Source organism: Bactrocera tryoni, chromosome 4 (genome assembly GCF_016617805.1).
Source record: "Bactrocera tryoni isolate S06 chromosome 4, CSIRO_BtryS06_freeze2, whole genome shotgun sequence".
NCBI lineage: Eukaryota > Metazoa > Arthropoda > Insecta > Diptera > Tephritidae > Bactrocera > Bactrocera tryoni.
Window position 1 is genome coordinate 17,552,328 of NC_052502.1, and position 22,639 is coordinate 17,574,966.

General features: G+C 38.9%; 1 protein-coding gene across 2 annotated transcripts in view; it reads left to right on the plus strand.

The window, feature by feature from the left end:
- The window catches only part of LOC120774251 (protein obstructor-E-like), a 231,586-nt gene that overhangs the window by 11,319 nt on the left and 197,628 nt on the right, over nt 1–22,639 (plus strand). For both annotated transcript variants that reach the window (XM_040103715.1, XM_040103716.1), the window contains exon 3: nt 5,480–5,979. In XM_040103715.1, coding sequence (XP_039959649.1) covers nt 5,925–5,979 — 55 coding nt within the window. In that variant the 5' untranslated portion in view covers nt 5,480–5,924. The remainder of the gene's footprint in view (nt 1–5,479; nt 5,980–22,639) is intronic.

The window sequence follows — 22,639 nt, forward strand, 5'->3', positions numbered from 1 at the left end:
TTTGTACTAATATGGGCTACTGAAGTTTTGCAAACCTTTATGCAAAGTTTTGTGCAATTTTTGGTTAAATATCATAATTTTCGGGTGATATAGTACTTCCTTCGTGGTAATATAGAACTTATGAGTTGATTTTGTCTAGTTTGTCTGCGTCGAATACTCTCAGATCTGGAGTGTTTTAAACCTTTCGGACGACATGACCTCGCCAGCGTAGCCGCTGCCTTTTAATTCGCTGAACTATGTCAATGTCGTCGCATATCTTGTACAGCTTATCGTTCCGTTGACTGCGGAAAGGACCATTAGTCTTTCGTAGAACCTTTCTCTCGAACACCGACTCATGGGCTGTTGTTATCGTCCATGCTTCTGCACAATATAGCAGGACGGGGATGATGAGTGACTTGTAGAGTTTGGTCAATGTTCGTCAAGAGAGGACTTTACTTCACAATTGTCTATTCAGTCCGAAGTGGCATCTGTTGGCAAGAGTTATTCTGCGTTGAATATCGAGGCTGACGTAGTTGTTGGTGTTAATGCTGCTTCCAAGATGGACGAAATTATCTGACCACGGGGAGCAGATGCCCCTGAAGTTCGCTTCAGTCTGCTCATTGGGTTTTTGGCCCTTTGTGGAGATTCGAGGTGGCTGTGGTTTAAACCTAAATGCAGGAAGGACATTAGTCCAATGTGGAGTCGCACTGCGGCCGGGTGCCGGACCTAGAGTACGGCAGAGGTTTTAGATGGGCCTCGAACCCGACCAAGGTGGAAAGCTAGTCCCACCCTTTCAATTTGGAACCAAAGCGTAAGTGTGTGTGCCAGCACTCATGCTTTGGGGCGCTGATCAACTCATTGTTTTGATCTGTGTGTTTCTAGTAATAGAAAACACCGTGGATTCGAGCCTCCTTAGGCAGATACCCACGTTAAACCACATTGGATTCTGTCGACAGTGACGTGGGAGCCAAGTCGCGAAAGCGACAACTGTTTGTTCGATGACAGGAGATATTCCGTCTTGTCCTCGTTCACTATCAGACCCATTTGCTTCCTTATCCAGTCTGGAGAAAACAGAACTAACGGTTGTTGAGGCTAATGATATCAATATCATCGGTCTTTGAAATCGACGAAATCGACGAAGAGGTGCGGTGTGTCGATCCCCTTTTCATGAGGATTTTCCAAGATTTGGCGCATGGATTATATATGCTGAATTGTCAATTTTCCAGGTCTGAAGCCACACTGATTTTGCCTTTTCTGAAGAACAATGGTTTCGTTTGCGGCTTTACGTAAGGAGCTTGAGCTTTGCTCCACAGAGGCGAGTGTGTATATTGACTGCAACAAGATAGTGGTCTGAGTCGATGTTAAGACCTCGGAGCGTACGCACATCTAAAACACGAGAGAGGTGTCTTCCGTCTACTACAACATGATCGAACTGGTTGGTGGCTCTTCGATCCAGAGACAGCCAGGCAGCTTGATGAATTTTTCTATGCTGGAATCTTATACTACAGATAACCATATTTCGTGCCCCGGCGAATGGGCCTCGTTTTTTACGCGGCGGGTCCAAAACCCAGCGCGCAATCTGGGGGGGGGGATGTTTTGAAAAATTTTTGTCGATTAAGTTTGAACACGAAGTTTGAAAACACAAGTTCGGGGCAAATTGTATCTGCTGGTATCTGTTCATTAGCTCATATTAAATAAGAAAGTCAAATCGTTGCCTACAATTAGGCGCGTTGCACTTCTGAAAGTCACATACCTACGATGAAAGTCATGGAGAAATAAACATTTGTAAACGGTATAATCCGAGAAGATGATAAAATATTGCTTAGTCACTTTAAAATATAATAATGAATATTGTCAATGGAGAAATGAAAAACAAAAAACTTGAAAAAGAAGAAATCGTCACTTCCTCAATTATTTACTAGGTCCACCCTTTCATATAAATACATAATAATCTCCAAATATGATCGGCACACAGTTAATAAGTGGGTATTTGAAAAATTAAACAAAGTCATCTTAACGCACGGCAACCGCAAATTCAACAGCGTAACTAACGGTATTGTCTACATAACTCAATGTTAAAGAAAATTATAATTGAAACACTTGAGAGAAAAAACCGACCAAACACAAAAAAAAAAATAAAAATAAAAATAAAAATAAATAAACAACAGTCAAAACAAAAAGATTGATGATGAGAAAAACTCACGCTTGAGTGCAGCAATAAGTACAATAATAAGTTGAATAAGTTGGCATAACGAAGTCAGTTGTTCGCTTGGCGAGCAATGAAAATAAAAACACAACAACAAAACCAAAAAGATGTATGCGTCCACGCCACGAACATGCTTTGCCCGCCGCCAACAACCGCGCAGCCCGGCAAGCTTAAGTTGTAGCGTGTACCGCCGCCAAGCTGCTGGTGGTGTTGCCAGCGGCCCAAAGGCGCTTACCACAAATGTGCTGTAAGCCGCTGTGACGCTGCAGTCACAACCACTACAGTAGCCGGATCGTCGGCAGCATCGAACATTTATTTCGTTACTGTCTTTTCTTGCTCTCCTGCCTCCCCCTCTTCTACGCTTATTTCACATTTATGTATTCATGTGTATTACAATGACTTTTTGGAGCTGGAGCCGCTAAGCTCTGAACGGCGGGCGCTTCATTAAGCTGGGAGTCCGACTTTTACCTTCAGTTACAGACGAGTTTCAGAGCAGTGCGGTTCGCAGCGATCGTTGTGGAGGTTTGTCTAACTATTTATCGTCACAGAATTAAGTGCAGTGCGTCAAAGAGACTTAAATAAATATACTATATACATATAATAACAGTAAATATATAAACGTGTTTTAGAGATACATTTTAAAGGCTTGGTTCTGTGACGCGTTTGTGCCTTTAAGCGCCACTTGCTAACTGTAATAATGCTAAAAAAATTATTAATTTCGTTTGGGTGAACAAGTGCCAAAAATAGTTTGCTGCCAAAGTACGCAGACGTGCCGTTTACACACCCATTTTAAGTGTATTTCTAGCCATACATAAATAATATACATATACAGTTATTCGGGGTGCATTGAAGCTTGCCAATGCTTTGTGTCATTTATTGTTTTATTCGTTTTTTTAATGTAGTGGTGGAGAATTATGAAGGATCCGTTGTTGTCTACATTTTTCCTTAGCCTCTCCTATTTTTGTGTTTGTTATCAGAAGTAGTGCTTTCTGGTTTCCTTGGATTTGCATTTTCATAATTATTATGGTTCATCTTATTTTCTGCAAGATTCGCGTTTCTTCTTTAGACCGAAGGACGCGATTTCCTCTTGAATCCTTAATTTTGTCGAATACATATAAAAATATTTGTCTATCACATTATTGGACCATCAATGGCGTCTACCTCAGTCCTTGCAGGAGTTTGAGCAAGGGGAGTTTTTTTCTTTTTCTTTATAGGCGTGACGCCCCTTACGCGATTACAGCAGAGTTTACAACAGCGTGCCAGTTGTTTCTTCTTTTCGCAATGTGGCGCCAATTAGAGCTTCCAAGTGAAGACAGGTCCTTCTCCACCTGGTCTTTCCAACGTAGTGAACTTCTCTTTATGTGCTTCTCCCGAGTACTGTGTGGAATATTCTCAGAGCTGGAGTGTTTTCATCCATTCAGATAACATGACCTAGCCAGTGCAGCCGCTGTCGTCAAAAAACCTTTGTAAAAAGGGATATTCTATAGTTTTAGATACAATAAAAACAAGATTGATTAATGTGCAATTCAAAATCAGAAATAGCGGAAGAAACTGACTCCCAAATAATTTTGAGGAATGCTACTGAGTTTAGAATTCCATGTCAGATAAATATCAGGGTCCGCCTTTACAACTCCTTTCTTGATTGACTGCATGCCAATATCGGTCATCTTAGCACATTGAATGGTTTTAAACACCTCGTTTTATGCGATTGTTAGTATTACTCTCATACCTTCCGACAGATGTTCTCAGAGATCAACTTTTGATAAATTAATATAAGGAATTTACGTAGTCGTACGTATTATCGTACGTCGAGTCGAATTTTATCTCTGAAGTGCTTTCTTAATCCAAATTGTCAATTACTGTAAAGCCGATGAGTTCGCTAGAAAGGGCATCATTACCCAAATCCAATTAGAATGAGAACGAGCAGCTGTTTCTTTGTCGTCGTACGCTCGGGCGCTGGATCTATGGACCTCGAGAGAGCTCGGTACACGTTGCACTTGTGGCGTTGCGAAAGCCTTCAGACCCAGAGCGTATCGTAAAAGCTTCATGGAACTACTAGCTCTTAGCAAGGTTCACAAGGCCGCAATGATATCTGGATACTGTCCCATTGGCACTCGTGCGGTGATGCTAAAGACTTGGCAACCTGTTAAAGTTGCAGGGAGGAAGTCGAGGTGGAAACATCTACACACTTACTCCTTAACTGCCAGCCTTCGCCAGACTATCGTTGTATAATCTTGGTTGCCATAGTTCCTACGAATTTCGGCGAATTGCCTGAAGTAGCTATTAGTCAGTTCAGTAAATGTGTGTCTGTCTTTAAGCTTTTTAGCTTTTATATGACGGTCTTCTTGATTTTAACTTTGATGTTGTGGGCATAAATACGAACAAGAGGCCTGACTGTAACCTAAGTTATATAAAGGAAGAACCTAATCTATCGTGAGAAATTAATTTTTCTCTCTGATTCATTTATTCTTTCCTTTGTATAGATATTGGTTTCGTATCGTATCCTGCATTAAGAAAGTGTCTTTTTTATTTCGGTGAGAAAATGGTTGGAAATGGTCGGTTTATGATGTGATGACATCTTTTAGAAGTTCCAATTGCTTTAAGATAAGAAAAGTCGTTAATTTCATCTACACCGAAGCGATAATACCTTCCACAGGTGCATTTCTTATTGCATAAAAGGGTATACTATAAGAAAATCTGTATTTTGATTCTTATCGATCAGTTTGAATGACAGCTATATGCCATAGTTGTCCGATCTGCATAATTTCATTGAACGTTGCAGCCCTGACTTGGACAATAATCCATGCTAAATTTCACGAATATATCTTTTTAAATAAAATAGTTTTTCCATATAAGAACTTGATCTTCTCTTCTCAAGGCAGCTATATACCATAGTGGTACGATATTGGCAGTTATAAGAATTGACCAACTTCTTGGGAAGAGAAAGGCGTGTCCAAAATTTCAGATCGATATCTCAAGAACTCAGGGACTAATTGGAATATATATTGTTCGACAAAAAGACGGGCATGTTTAAATCGATTGAGCGTATCACACTGTTAATTTATATTACCCTGTTCAGGGTATATAAACGAAGCGACCAATTTCACTTTTTAAGACTGTATATCTTTTTCAAAAGCTGGCATAAAACCATTAGTATGATTTACTTATTTATAGAGGTATTATTTAACACTTTTCCATTTTTTTATCTTATTTCGTAATTTCTCCATTTTTCTCTTTGGGTCTGCGCGCCATCAAATCACACATTTACTGGCACAAAATGTCACTGGCGAACAGAGAAACTTAAGCTAAGGCAATTATATACGAGCATTTCTTTGGGGAATTAAAAAATATATAAATAATCTCATTAAGGAAAAGTTGGCAAGATACCATAAAATAAAAGAAATTGTGAAAGTTCATTGAAATTACGAGCGGAAATATAAATCATACACATACAAGGTACACAAATAAGTACATAAGTGGCAAAAATAAAATTGTTGTTGAATAAGCAATACAATAAACCAATAAAATATTAGCAACCGGAACACGCGCAAATTTTCCTAAAAGTGTTGAGAAATTCGCAAATCACAATTCGCAACAGCAACGCAGTCAAGGATATAAATATAAAAAACAAAAACAACAAAAAATAAAAAAATAAAAGCAGTGCTACAAAATACGAAGAGAGTTTCCAGCTTAGAGAGCGAACACAACCAGCAGTCAACTAGCAACCAACACTAGCAACATGTTGCCGCAACATCAGATGTTAACACTGGCCATTGCCATGCTGTTTGTACTGGGTAAGTAATGCTATGGACTTTTAATTTTCAATCTTCATTTTTGGCCACTTCTTTAAGACTCGCGCGAGGTGAACGAACTTTTTTTCGTACGAGAAATAGAAAATAAATAAATAAACCGCTAAAAGTATGTAGAGAATTGCAATTGAAATCCAAGCGCTGACACTAATACTGCTTTTACATTGTTGTTGTTGTCATTGATTCGCTTAAAATACACAAAATAAACATGAATTCCACATTAATGAAATTTTATATGAAACGAACGTGATTGATTTGTTAATTGGCCGCTTAATGGAGTTTTATGTAACGGCTTTGTGCATAGTAATTGGCCGGCGGCGTTTTTGACCAGAAATTGGGTTCCAACTCAACTCAACTCAACTGTGATGAGTGTCTTTGCTTGCTTACATCTACTATTTATAAAGTTGGGTGCGAAGCTGCTTAGCTTAAGGGTCACTTAAGTCTTTTGTATTGCCGCACTTTCGCACTAAAGTGAAGCGCATAGGAGTTGAAAAAGGTTTTTGTGGGTCATTTGGGTGAATTGAAGGAAATCGCATGTTTTCATCAATTAAAAGTGTTTTGTATTGCGTTTTGTTTCCACCAAAAAGTTGTAAAAGTTTTAAAGATTACAATTTTCTTAGCTTAGTAAGCATGATTCCGTGGATTTTATTTCAGATAGATAGATAGAAAATTAAGGCATTGTACTGCGACTTATGGTCTATTGTGCCTTCTCCTATATCACACATGGTCACAAAGGTGCAACATTCTGAGCCCAGTTGGCCGCTACTGAGGTGATGTGATCCCTGTTCAGGTAAATGGAATCTGGGGACTTGAGCCTGCTTCTACAAATTGCTAGGCAATCTAGAATCAGGTGTTTCCTGTTCCATTTCGCGGATCTTATTTTAGAAGATGAGAAATGGAAAGGGAAAGTCGATCATTCGGTTATCAACAATGTTCATTAACTAAAAGATAATGAAAAGCGAGCGACCAAAAACCACTCGTTTAGCTGAGAATGTACATGTGAAGCAATAACACAGACTCGGACATCTTTTTAAGTTCTGTGTGGAGGGTTAGAACTGATCAGCATCAATAATCAACGAACATTTCAAAACACTAACTCAAAAGTCTCTAAATATCGCTAATATCAAAGATAATCTTGAGGTTGTTAGATAACTTCAGGATTTTTTTATGGGGTATTCTTTTTCTACATGCTTAAAATCAACATTAATCTGGGTACACGCTTAAGATACCTTATCTTTTCTAAAAAATGGCCTTTAGCATTCATTCTGATGGTTTATTAAATTTTTATCATTTTACACACTTCAATCACAAAAACATGGGCTTATAGATTTGTAATGAGATCTACTCATAAAGCAACATTGAAAACTATCTGATCAAATTTGACCCGGACTTAATAGATCTTTACGTATTTTAATACCAAATATTATTGTCGCTTGCAAAATAGGCTTCTGAGCTTTTAAAATCATGGCAACGCTTAATCAAACTTTCCATTCAATTGTTATAAGCCTCGGTCGTCAGTACCTTAAGCGAATTTGGGTTTTAACTAAACTGAGGCTCATTTTGGGATCTTTACTCGACGTCCTTTTTGCTAAAACTTGAGAAGTTTAACAGGTTAAAGTAATCGGCAGTAAAATCCATTTTTTTTGGCAAAATTTGTTTTTTTTTTTCAAAATAATTCCCTTCAAGGGTTATGCACAGGTTATAGCGACACTCCAAGTTTTCGATACCAATTTTGTAGTACGATTTTTTTCTTTGCTTCAAAATAGGGCTCATTTCTCCTTTTAACCGATAAAGACCAGAAGCGAGTTGAGTTAATTTAGTCCATGTCTTTCTGTATACATGCGAACTAGTCTCTCTCAGTTTTTGCGACATCGATCTGAAATATTGCGTATGTCCTTTTCTGTCCAAGAAGCTGCTCCTGTTGCCCCTCCTACTTTTCGATAACATTTTTGTAGTATGATTTGTCATTTGCTTCAAAATAGGCCTCAGTTTCGGCGATTACCTAGTCATTAGACGAAAATTTCTTCCTTGCTAGCGTTCTTATGAATTCTGAGGACAGCAAGTAGTCGCTGCGGGTCCAGATCTGAAGAATACAGTGGATGCCGAAGCAATTCGAAGCCCAATTCATGGATTTTTGCCATAGTTTTCATTGACTTGTACCACGTTGATAATGTAGTTGAAACAACACTTTTTTTCTTCAAATGCGGACGTTTTTCCGCGATTTCGTCCTTTAAATGGACCAATAATGCTATGTAATACCCTTTTCAAGGTAGTCAATAAAAATTTCTCCATGCGCATTCCAAAATACAGACGCCATAGCTTTGCCGCCCGACTGATGCATTTTTACACAATTTGGAGCGGGTTCCATGGGTGCAGTTCACTCGAATCGCTGTCGACTGGACTTGGCAGTGAAATGATGGACCACTTTGCACAGAGCTTTCTCATACCCAAATGTTCGTGAATGTTATGATGATGTATTGACTTTTTTATATTATTGTCATTAGCAGAGATAAACGACTCGCAAAAGGCAAATTTTCGATGACTTCACGACCTCCACTAAATGCTTTGTGCCACTCAAATACATGTGATCATGACAAAGTAGACACGCCACAATATTTTGGCAACTTTTTCAATGCCTTCGTAGCCGCGATCCCTTTGGAAACATAAAATTTCAAGACTTCAAGTGCATATCTTAAGTGTAGTGGACAAAGGTTAGATTAGGTTAATCTGGTAGGCCAATGATCCACGTCTACACCAGTCTTGGTCCTTTGCGATACCAGATGGAGGTCAGTTACTAGATCCATGAGAATTGGCCATTCTTTAAGATGCCTGCGCTTAACGCGCATTTTAAAAGACTCTGTGGCCTCATCATCGATACCTCAACCAGTGTATCATACCGTGGGGACTCCATATGTTTATAGCGTAGTATTGCTAATGCGGAATATAATCGACAAAGAGTAACCGAGAAATAGCTAGCGTTTGGTGTTCCACAAGTTCAAAAGTTTGAGAATTATTTATATTCAATGTGAGCCACGACTTAATCGTTGGGTTGAAGAAGTTTATTCTTTTTATGGCAGCGTGTGTGTTTTCGAGCTTCAAAGCAAGGTGCAAACAAACTTCAACTCAAGCATTCCTGTGGTGTTGTTGAAGGGTTAAACGGATTTTAGTGATAAAAAAAATAGAGAGAAAAAGAGAAAAGAGAAAGATAAAAGAATGAATTCAAAGAGTGGGATGTTGCTCACCTACTAAAAACTCGTTGGTTACGCTGCTCATATATTATAAGTCGGAGTATTTAGGAACTAGTTAAGTACCAGTTCGTCTACTAATTTCTGGAAATAGTTCGAATTTTGCAAATATTGTACCAATATATATTTAAAAAGCCGATATAATTGTGAACGTTTTAATGGAAGATAGTTTTCGTGAAGCTTAGCGTGGCATTATCTAAGGCCCACCTTACTTTGAGGTAAAAAATTCTTAATAATATGAAAAGGGATTATCGAGCCAGCAATAAAATCACTTTCCTCAATCTTTTCCATTTTAAGAGATTTGTTTTCAGAAATAAGCCGCAGAAAATAATTTCCTTTCGAAAACAAAAAAAATTTAATACTTTATTTTCCAAAACAGCCACGCTTTTTCTCCACAGAGAACGTGGCAAAATGTAATTGAAAGTTAATCCGCTTTCTTAGTTATCGCATGGAAATGCAAAATTTTTAACTTATTTAGTACGAGATACTACCCAACTGCTTATCGCGCCGGAAATAGGCATATGGAGCTATGTCCGGTGTAAAGCGGCAGTGTAAGTGGCTAGGAAAAAACGCAAAGAATATAAAATAAAATTTCGAAAGCAGCTAAGTGGAAAAAGTTAATCAGCGAAAAACCGAAAGAGAAAAGAAATCAAATAAGTTGGATGCCGAAGAGGAATTAAAAAGTTCTATTTACAAGCGCCACTACATGCGATGGCTGAGTGGGTGTGTGAGTGTGTGTGGGTGCGTAGGCGTTAAATATTTTAAGCGCGCAACTTGAGAAGGCATCAAGGCGTCTAAGGCGCCACGGCAGAAACACTTTGTACGAATGAGCTAGAGGGGGGTTGCTGGGGCGTTGTAAGTGGAAGACAAATGTTGGCGTTAGAGTGTAAAACGATTTGCACAAAACCGCAAAAACAATTATTTTCAAATTGTCTGCAATATGCCGCGACAGCTGACCGCAGAGAGCTGTGGCTTACAATAAAAAAGACTTCGTCTCCAACGTTCGTAATACTTGCCTTCTTGCATTGCGCCCACACGCCTGACGTGATGAATGAATTCGTCAGTGGCGGAGGGGGGACGCGGCAGCCGCAACAAAGTATCTGTGCGCGAATTCCATGCTTTTTCAGCTTAATAAATCCTAATTGATACATTCCAGTCCCGTCACACTTTGATCTATTACGACTATTTGTATTTGAACCGCTGCGAAGTACAAGCGACTTCCATTCAAGACTTTGTATTACTCTGTTGTAAAATACCAGCGCAAATTGAGTGCAGCATTTTGTTGCTCCTTCTTCTAGTTTTCTTTGGCTTACCACTCGCGCTCGCACTGTCCATAATGTGTTTCTCACACACATACTTACATAGTAAAGTTGCCACACAAAAATTACATTGAAACTCACTTAAACTTTTCTTTATCTTTCACTAATTATTTTCTCATTGCAAAATTTTGCTCGTCGACGATTTTTCTCTGCTCTGCTTGGGGTTTAGCGTCGTGCAGGCGGGTGCTGTGTTTCGCACATTGAGTTATCTGAATTTTTATTGAATTTTCTACTTTCGTTTTTCTGCAGCGGTGACCAGCAAACCAATCGACCCATAGCCACGCACACAACTCACTGACAATCCATCGGTCGGTCAGCGCGACTGGCTCGCTGTTTGGCCTTCTGTTGGCGCATTTGCTAGCGTATCCCTTTTTAATGGATTTTAGTGACATTATATTTTTTATACTTTTTCCTCGCTTACGATTTCAATTTGCTTTCACTCATTTACTTGCGTTGTTGCTTTTATACCGGGAGAGAAGTTGTTGGTTGGTGAAGTGGTTACATGACTAGTTCGAGTTCCTTCTCCTTTCAGTATAATATTATGGGAGTCGCTGAGGCTGCAAGACCACAAGTTTGGGAAGAAGTATTCTGCTTATTATTTGGCGCTACAACGGTGGGTCGGTATGGACCGATAACACAAAACTTTGCCAATTGTCTCTATACTTTGCGAGTTGTACATCCTAGACTGCAGGCAGGTCTCTATGCACTCGGTCCTTTCCTTGGGTGCGTGGGCGTCCTTGTTTCTGTAGTCCACCCATGGGTCTCGCATCGAAGAAGCTTTTCGCTGGAGCATCCCTTTCCTTCCATGCGACACGACATTCGTTGGATTTTTATACGCCTTACTATACCTAAAGCCGCCGTAGAGCACATACAGTTCGTGGTTCCATCTTCTTCGGTACTCATTGCTCACGATCTCCGAAGAGCTTACGGAGAATAACTTTCTCGAAGCCTGTGATTGCTCTTCTCGGTTCGTCATCTATGTTTCTGCGACGTATAAGAGTACGAGATGACTGCAAGAGAGCACTAAGCTCAATAAAAGACAATCTCCAGCTAAACTTGATCTGGGTTCCCGGCCACAGGAACATTTTCGGTAACGAAAAAGCAGACGAGTTAAAAGCATATCGGACATAAGTAGTTTCATCGAAACCTCAAAATGGTTTGAGAGAGAAGGTGAAACGTAATAGCAGATACAGGAGGTTCTACGAATAGTGTATCAAAATGGCACATCAATTGCTAATTGAGCCCGATAGGGCTGCACTCCTACCTACCAACCTACGAGAATGATAAGAATCCTATAGAGCGTAATTTTTGTACGTTGAGAGAGGAATTTGCTTCTCAATTGCTTACCGATCCGAAGTAGCACCCGTTGTCAAGAGTTATAGTGATAAAAGTTCTTTTTAAGACTTTTAACAACAAAGCCAGCAACATGATTAATATTATGTGCATCTTTCGAGTTAAAGTGTTCCGGATGTGCCTATAATTAATTTAGCCCAAAATTTCTCTTCTCGTAAATTTCAAGTTTAAGAACAAAAAGAAGTCTCAAGGCGTCAACTAAACTAAATTGATTAAATTAGCAGTGGCGACTGGGGATATGTGAGCTCTTCTCGTAAACTACATGATAGACAGCCACTTCACCGGTTGAAGTTAACTGTTTCCATTGATTCTTGGCTTCTAATACATACTAGTGGATCGATATTTCGTAGATGGTCACAAAACGACACAGATACTCCTTTGGGTTATGCTTAAACAGCATCCAACCCTGTTGTTATGTGGCTTACGGTTGCGTTCGTTTTCTGAAGTGAGCAAATGCGGCACGTATAGCTCCGACAGTCTTCTTATGTCAGGATTTTTGAGATGACAACTGTCTCGGATATTTCGCACATTTTCAATCGGCAGTCTGTCATTACGCGATTATCATTTGTGGTTTCGATTTCGGTTTTGGCTGATTTTAACAGTGACTTCCCATAGGTACTGGCTTCATCCATGATTTTTGCTATTAGGTCCTTGTCCTTGAAGACTTGAACATTTCCCAAGATTTGGAAAGTAGTTGAAGTACCTATGGGTACTTCAGATCAGAATCAGATCTTATTTAAAAAGTCGATGAAATTACTTCAAATCACACACCACACCCTCTTTTCTGGTGGGTATATTCCAGCTCTACTATGCCAGTGTGCATATTTACTACCTTCAAGTATTTTTAAATCGCTCTCATTTGGCATTATGTAGATAAATTACGCGACTGTAGCGATAGTCTGCCTATTCGCTGGCATTTCGCTTGTTGTTTAATAGATTTCATTTCCGTTCGCCAACTCCATACGCCGAATGAACTCCAGCCACCCATCGTCACAAACTGGGAAAGAGTCAACAAAACGGCGCGCGGTGGGAAATAAAAATATTTCTACATAAAGTATTTCTATTTTCAACTTGTTGTTGTATAATACCCTTGTGCGCAACATTAATCGCTTGGTAGTTATTTTTTTGTTAAGGTAGATGTGCTTTGATTGCTGAGGCGATTAAACTGTTTGACGATTTATAGGTTTACCCCATTAAATGTCCCCTTAGCCACTTACAGATGTCACCTTTGACCCTTTTGCGGGTTGGAAATTTTCCCTTTATTGTTTTTGTTGCCTATTCTTGCAATCATCTTTGTAATTGAATTCTTCGAGAAAATAATTGTTATCTTTAAGACATTTGAGATGTTATCGGCTTTCTTTATAGAAATTTAGCGGTGCGCATGGCTGACCTCCGGGAATTTTTGTGACAAATATTTAAGTCATTAGCAGTTAATGGTAGAGTGAAAGTTTATAAAAGTGAAACATTAATTTCTTGAAATCTTCTTCTTCAAATAAATGTGGAAACTTAAAATTTTAAAGCCGCGAGTTGAAAGCCCTGGCTTTTGCTGACCCACAACTTTATGTATTTATGTTAAACATATTATGTTATGTTAAGCATATACGTGGCTAGATAGGAGCGCATACTCACTAAGCCAATTGTGAAATTTTTATTTGTTTGTTTTGCAACAACAATAACAAAATTTTTTACTAAGTGCAGCCAAAATATGTGTTTGTGCCGCAAAGCAGAGCAGTCGCAGCGCTTACTTGAGCACAATGAACTGCGCCGAACTTTGGCAATAAAATGCGACGTGTTGTGGCGTTGCCATATTTTTACAAACAGCAAACCGCCGCCTCGTACATTTCACTCAGATGTCAGTTTGCGGTTTCAATTACATGAAATGCTTTTATTCTTGTTGCAGCACGATGCGGTCGGTAATGTGCATTTGATATGAGTAGAAATACATGAGGAGTGTGGTGGGTGTGAACATAACCTTATTAAGTTTGAAAATAGCCTACAAATTTAATGCTTGATAATTTATACATACATATGTATATTTATATATATATAAAGTATCATCGGAAATAGAGACGAAGTAAAGAATGTAATGCCTCTGCTAGAGCCTAGAATGTAAAAGGTGCGTTCCAAAGTAAACAGGACTTTAAAAAAAAAAACAGAACAAATGGTTTACTCTGCAAAATCAATTTGCTTTATTCAAAATAGCCTCTTTTTGCTTCAATACAGCTGTTTGCACGGTCCAAAAGCATGTCGAACGAGTGTTTTAGCTCTTCGGCCGGTGTGGCCGCCAGTATGCCGGTGCAAGTTTTTTATATGGCCTCTACGTCTGCATAACACTTTCCTTTCATAGGCAAATGCATTTTTCCGAAAAGGAAGAAGTAGTACCGTGCCATATCAGGTGAATACGGTGAGTGGTTAATGGTTAAAATGTGATTTTTGGTCAAATAATCGATCGATAATCAAGTCGATCGAATGTTGGATTCTGAGCAATTTTTAGTTGTCAGTCAATTTGTGCGGAACAAACCGGACACACACCATTCGTAAGCCCAAATGTTCGATCAAAATGCGATAAATCGATGTTTTGGAGATGTTCAATTCTATTTCCATGAATTTCAATGATGATTTCGGCTGATTTTTGTTGAATTCACGCACAGTTTCGATGGAATTTCAATGAGATGTCATGAAATTCTCATTCTCACTGGACAATCAATAAAGATAGCATATTCTAACGTACCAGTCGACCTATAGATGGCGCCACCAGGCCTGTTTACTTTGGAACACACCTTGTATTTATCCGCTGAGATATGTATAATAATGTCCACAACTATCTATGAAGTTATTAGATAGTGTTTTAAGAGTGGCGAAAGTTTCAATGATCTTGCTTTGGTATTATGAAAATAGTGACAGTGAGACTTCAATGAATTAACCAAATTTACTTTGCAATGAACCAACAAGTTACCTTCATCATTCATCATTAAGATGTTGATGGGGAGAGTAACTAACATAAATAAGTTAAATAGTGTTAAAAAGTCATCGGTTCTTCTTTAAAGCCTAACAATTTTTCAGTATCCTCAACGAACGAATAATAATTTTTCAGACTGATATCATTGGTTGACACATAATAAATGATGTGTTAAGAAGAACCAGTGCAGGGTGAAGAGTATCAATCGTTGATTATGAAAATTCCCATGTTTTTCAGTATCCGTCAATAATTTTATTTAGTACTAGTTAAAAATTATTTGTTAACTATTCGAACTTCAAAAGCCTATATTTCGATTCCGTAGACTAACCTGGAAAGTGGAAGAGATATGTAACTTTGACTTTTCAATGTAATTGGTACCAAACCAAACCAAACTAAAATTTTGCATAAGCTACCGACCACCGACCAATCTTGAAACAAGGCTGAAGTCGGGGCTATGTATATTGTGAAATTTGAGCCGGCCTGGTCCATTTAAAATGCTCGCTCAAATAGAATCGACAAAAATATTTTTTCTTAAGGTTTGTCTGCCAAGTTTCAGCAAGGAACAAAATTGAACAAAGAGTTTGCTTGAAATGTTGTGTTTTCAAAGGAATCACGACTTCGGAATCATTGAAAATGTTGTAGAAATGTTTTGGAGAGTCCATTTTATCACGAACACATGCATTTGAGTAGCTCAAAACTTTCAGTGAAGGGCGTGAAGTCAACGAATTTTTGCTGCTTACGAGTCTCCCATCCACCTCTGTTAATGACGACGACATCCTCATTAAAGGTTAAAGAAAATCGGCGAAGGAGAATGAACACCTTTTGGCTAATGTTTCAGATATGAAATGTTTCAATATCAGACTTGTTTCAAAAGACCTGAATCTTTCGCAAAAACAACATCGAGTAGTGGTCTCAAAAGATATGCTTGACAACAGAGTTAGGACCCGACATTCATTAAACGTGTAATGTCGACACTGTCCAAAAATCTATTGAAATTGAGAAAACCATGGTAAATTCGTTCCAAAATTAAGGTGGTGCTCATTGTTTGTTTTTGTTATCGCAAAGTGGTCCACCATGAATTCATTCCACATGGTCTAGCAGTTATTAAGGAACATAACCTGATCTCTTTGAGGCGTCTATGGGAAACAATTCGTCTTAAATGACCGAATTTGTGGGTAGAAAATTCATGAATTTTTCTTATAATGCGCGGTCACATTTTATCAAGTTTTGGGACTGACATTTTGACCAAATACGAAACGAGAGTCATCGCTCAGCCACCGTATACGACAGCCATCTGTTTTTCGAACTGAAAAATCCAATTCTCCAAGCATGTCATGACTTCATTGAATTCATTAAAAGTCGTACGCTGAAAGTACACAGGGTCATTCTGGCCGAAGCTTATAACAATTGTATGGAAAATTGTAATTGTTCAGGAGCCTGTTTTGAAGACAATAATAAATATTTCTATTAATGCTTATAAGTGAAAGTGTAGTTTTTTCTCTTTATTGGCGTAGATACCGCTTACGCTGTTATAGCCTAGTTTATAACAAAGCGCTGAAGTGTTTTCATCCATATGGACGATATGACCTAGCCAGCGTAGTTAGTTCTACGTCAACGTCGTCGTACTTGTATATCTCGTACAGCCCATGGTTCCAACGACTGTGGTATTCGCTTTTCTTTCTCTTGAAAACTCGTAACGCTGACTCATCAGATGTTAACATCGTTCATGCCTCTGCACCATATAGAAGGACGGGTATGATGAGTGACTTATAGAATTTAGTCTTTGTTTGTTGAGAGAGGACTTTACTTCTCAAAGGCTTACTTAGTCCGAAGTAGCACTTGTTGAGTTATTCTGCGTTGAGTTTCGATGCCATCGGCGTACGTCAGCAATTGTACTGATTGTACCTTCTGTATTCAGATCTGCAGCTCGAATTATTTTCTCTAAGAGTAGTTTGAAGAAGTCGTACGATAGAGAGTCGCCTTGTCGGAAAACTTATTTGGTATTGAACGGCTCGGAGGGATCCTTTCCGATCCTAAAGGAGCAATTGTTACTGTTCTGGTCAGTTATTGATTTTCCAGGATTGAAGTCATACTGATAAGGTCCACTCAGTTTGTTGGGCTTTAGTCTTTCACACAATACGCTCGATAGAACCTTATATCCGATGTTGAGGAGGCTTATGCCAAGCATTTCATGTAATTGGCGCAGATTGTGGGATATCCCTTTTTGTGGATTGAACAGAGCACATTTAAATTCCAATCGTCGGATATGTTTTCGTCTGAACATTTTCTGCAAAGAAGCTGATGCATGCTCCTCATCAGTTCTTCCCCACCGTATTTGAATATCGCGGCCGGGAGTTTATCGGCCTCCGCTGCTTTGTCGTTCTTTAGACGAGTAATTGCTACTTGAATTTCTTCATGGTCGGGCAATGGAAAGTCCGCTCCATCATCATCGATTGGGGGAATCGGGTTCATCATCTCCTGGTGTTCTGCTTTAACTGCTATTCAGCCGGTTCCCTCCATAATTTCAATATGCTCTGGGCATCAGTCATTATATCACCTCTGGGGGTTTTACAAGAGTATGCTCTGATTTTGAAATCTTCTGTAAGTCGCCGCATCTTTTCGTGGAATTTTCGAGGATTAGTCCTGTCGGCCAGCTTGTCAATCCCTACGTACTCACGCATTTCGGCTCCTCTCTTTTTTGTCTCTAAATGCTTTCCTTTTCAACTTTCGGTAAATATTTTATTCCGCACGTTTTGTGATCGATTGGGATGACTGATCGATTGCAGTCCAGATTAAATTTGATCAGATGATACACCTAGAATTTTTCGACAAAGAACTTAAAGCTCGTGGATTCAACTACAAATCTCTTTACTACCTTCTTTCTAGATAGCGCCGAAAGTTCAAAAATAAAAATAAGACTATTTTTTGTAGACTTCATGAAAGAATATTTTTTGAGAGAATTTGTGATATATTTAATAAGATGTGAAGATCTCCGTTCAACGAGTTTCTTATACATATTTTCATATGTATATATTCAGATCATTCCGTTAGAAATTCGTAAAGCTTAGAATTTTGCGAAAAATACAAATGTCGTAATTATGATAATCATGTTAGACATTTGCTCTGAAATTGCACACTTTAAATGAACGAAAACACAGAAAGGAAAAACCGGAATGTAAAAATATAACATACTCGTTTATAAATAAACACATATAAAGGCATTTATAAATTTGTATATACATATGTATGCATTTTTTCATGTATTTTCACATACTCTATTTAACAACAATGCAACAACAACAACTATTGCCATTGCCGCTGATCCCGACTGTCGACCAGTTCATTTCCAACTTTGCTGCGGTCATGCACGCTCCAGCTGCTGGTGCTGCCACTAGAGCTGGAGCCGGTGCTGCTGCACCGCATGTTACTTGCAACATCAATAAAATGAGAAAGTTAACCACCAAAAGTAGCAGACGATAGCAACAGCAACGGGCTGCATAGCATAAGTCGAGAGGGGGTCAGAGGCTGACGCTGGCTACATGAGCTCATCCTCGACTTTACACGCTAAATATGAGAATGAAGTAGTCGCTGGCATTACAACAGCTGACTAAGCACACTCACACACACATACAAACAGATAGCGCTGCATATGTGGCAGAAGCTGGCGTGGCAGCGGCTTAGTAGTTAAAGAGCTTTTCAAGTGTGTACTATTTGCTTGTGCCCTTCGCCAACGTTGAACGCGTGAAATTCCTGTGCATGTATGTGTGTGCTTGTTTTGTGTGTGTCCAGGACAACGGCAGTGCAGTGTGTGTAGTCCAATCGAGTGAGCGAATTCACCGCATCACAGTTCGACACAGTTCAGCTGAGTTTAGTGCGCGAGGAAGTGGTAAACCTATTTTGATATTACACTAATTTGCAAAACACACACACACATACACACTTACATGTACACGTGCAACACTATGGCATGCTGGAGCGCCGAGCATTGAGGTGGCAGGCGTCAATAGAGAGATAACTGCGCTTATGGTAATGGCTGTGGTTGTTGGCGCTGGTCAGCGCAGCATTACAAATGCGCGGCAAAAGTTTAAATGAAAACCGCAAAAGCACTGTACACCAAAAAAATGTAAAAAAAACGGAGAAAACTAAAAATATGGTGGAAAATTTAGTGCGCTACGAATTTGCTAAAAGCGGCAAGCGAAAATTTACAGAAAAGTGCCGAGAGTCTAGGTGAAAAAAATGGTCGGAAAAAATGGTCTCAGGCATGTGCCGGCGACCAACTGGTGCGCAAAGTAAAAAATCGCATTACATGCCGCACTTGTTTTCTGCATGCCACTGTATGTGTGTGTGTGTGCGTGAGTGTGTTTGTTGGCGCTTTTTGCTGTACTCCTGCATCCAGCAGTTGTGTGTCGGTGCAGCAGGCCACCGAATAACTATTCAACCAAGTGCGCCATTTTTTTCGCGTGTGTCCACTTTGTGTGGCACAGACCGCAGCAGCAACATTTTGTTGCACGTAACAGCTTCCGTCTTCCTTTTTGGTCACAACCAACATGCCGTATTATATACATATGTATGTGTATCTATACATGCATGTGTTTATGCACATATCACGTGTGTATGTATGTGTGCGTATTTTCATACACTTGAACTCATGCAGAGTTAGTTAGTTGCACATTTGCACATTTTTGCGCGTTTTTTTCTCGCTTATCTGCTCTCTTCCTCTCCACTTGCATTCGCAGTTGTAATAAGTAGTTATGGCTTCGGCGAATGCGGTTTGGAAATTACAAAATTTCATTTAAAATTAGTTAATATTTTCATTTAGTTTGAGTGCGTTCATATCGTATGTATTATTAGTTATTTGAGTGGCTGCAATATGTTTGTATGTGGTTAAGTAAATATATTTTCCTGTTCAAATAGTCTTTTCCGAGTATTTTGAAGTGGCACAACATTAATAAACTAGTTTCGAAGTAGTTTTAAACTAGTCAGAAAGCGGTTTCGTATAGGTTTGTGTTAGTATTGTATGAGGTTTAGATGTTAGAAAATATATACAGGGTGTGTTGTCCCTTGGTTGGCTTATAACATTGGACTTTTAACCATGAATTCCTGCGTATAGATATAATTGGCACATTATGTTGCATACATATATAGTTGTTGAAGCAAATTAATAAGAAAATTACCGTAGTTGGGTAAGAAAATTCATTGAAAATTCACTAAAGGGTGATTATTTGCACCAACGTTGCGCAAGTGTCTTAAGAAAGGAAAGATGGCTCACTCAAAAATTAAAAGTGGCCTTAATGGCTACTGGATCCAACATGACGTTTCCACGTACGTCTGTTGTCAAAAAGGGGAGACACGGACAGGCCAGGCAGATCTTCAGATTTTGGCCTTTTCTGACTTCTGCATGTGCAAACCTCAGATTTTTGAAAGTTAAACACAGCCTGTATACATAAAATTAAAATGATAAAACATAAGTCGAACTTAGCTCGTAGTTTGGTTTTGACAGCATTTGGAAGCCGTCGTTTCTGCGGATTTGACTTTTAAAGTTCCAAACTGCTAATGATGAAGTATAGGAGTTAGAAGATGTGGATTTGAAATTTGTGGCTAAGTAATACTGATATTTTTGTCTCAATATGATTTTAAAAACTGTTTAGTGACTCTTGATCAATCCCATATGAACCATTTTGTGAAGTGCAAAATGGAGACATAAGCCAAGTCAATGCATTTAATACGTTTAACGATAAGGAGTTTTAAATTCGCAAGTTAGGACCAAATGGTTCCAAATTGTGGACCCGCCCTGATTGATTAAAACCAAGTTCCTGGAGATTTCTTTGATATCGCAGCTAATCTCCAGGAGGATCTCCGAAAAAAGGTGTCTGGCGGTGAGGAAGATTTTTCTGCTTAAAATTGTCTCAAATTCGAAGACCAAAAAATTACTATCAATACAGGTAATGAACGAGGAAATTTAGAATTTTGACATAATGGCCCAAAAAATTTAATTTTTTGTGACAAAATGTACACCTCAGAGCTCAGGGCTTAGGTAGGTAGGTAAAGAGAGTGGCTTTTTCAAAATACTGACAGTTTCTATAATAGTCATTATATGTTTTTCCTGTTGTTCCTAGTCTGCTGGAATATCTGCCACTTAGAAAGAGAGCTGGATACAGAGAGAGAGAGGGAGTTATTATGTCATTTGTTTTGAATTTGAATATTGGGCATGTTCGGCCCATATTCCATTCATGCCACGTTTGTCTGCTTGTAGAGTATGTCAGGGATTAACTCCACCGAAACCCGGCTATATTCAGAATGGCTTAAAAATGTTAATTGTTATCAAAAATTATATTTCTCTGATTATTTATTGAAAAATATATCTAAGAAGGTTGTGTGAAAACGTCAAATCGATTGATCCACTCTTTTCGGAGAAGTTTTTCCCACCGACTCTGATCACTCATCATATCGAAAAATCGTGTTTATTTTTCAAAACTTTCGACGTGGATTAACTCAGCAACAGTACATCGATGAACTTATTTCAGTATAATGGTCGAAGATCACTCCAAGACGAAAGGTCATCCAAAATCAGTACTTTTTCAGATAACTGTTGATGCTTCGCGCAAACTGATGTTGCAAGATAGTCATGTGACCTATAACAACTATAGGCATTAGTGGGACCAGCCTACATTCAATATTGCATGAAAATTTGATTGCAGAAAAACTTGTTTCACGTTGGTTCCCACACAGTTTGTCGACCGCTCATAAAATAGCTTGTGTCTATTGGTCGAGAGAAGTGTTAAATAAATACGATAGCGGTGCTTCGAAACACGTCTATTCAATCGTATATAAATATACGCGTATGAGCCCGAAAGTAAACATCAGTCGACTGTATGGGTGTTTCAAGATGAGCCGAATCCAACAAAATTTGTTCGCACTGTCTGTTTTCTTTTGGAAAAACTGGGCATGTTGCAATCATACCAATGGAACAACGCAGAATAGTGAATACTGAGTGGTATACAAGTTCAACGATTTGTTTGCCAATTGTCTTTCAAGAAATCAGGAAATCACCACCATAATGCGAGCTCTCACACAACGACTGAAACAACTGTATTTTTCAGCACTTAAAGCATCGATTTGATGAGTCATCTACCGTATAATCCTGACTTGGCTCCGAATGACTTCGTTTTATTTCCGTACGAAAAAATAAACTAAGTGCTCAACGTTTTTCCAACACCTGTAGAGACGGTTGATGCATTCAGAACGCATGTTTTGGAGATCCTCAGAGTGGCAAAAGTGCTTCGAGAATTGGTTCCAAAGCTTGCAAAAGTGTACAGATCTCAATGAAGAATATTTTGAAAAACATCAAAGCGATTGTCAGTGATTACTATTTGTTTTTGTTCTCTAAACCGTAAAAATAAGAGGCAATCTAGGTAAAACATTGCGGCTTCTATGACCCTACAGGGTCCGGCACTCGAAGTGTAACCAACTTCAGACCGTTCCCGCAGCTGTCGCACTGGAATCAGCTGTTTATAAATTTGCTGAATGACAGTTCGAAGTATCCGCAGCATCCGACGCATATTGAAAAATGAGCTCAAGGTCAAGCCTTACAAGTTCCAAAAGGCCCACGATCTCACACCGAATCAGCAACAAGTAAGGCTGATGAAAAAAATTTTCAGATTGAGCAATTCGTAAACTCTCAAAACGATTGGGTTTACTTGACCGACCGTTCATACGAGAATCTAAGTCATTGGTTGGCCACCAGGTGGCAGCACTCGCCACAAATAATG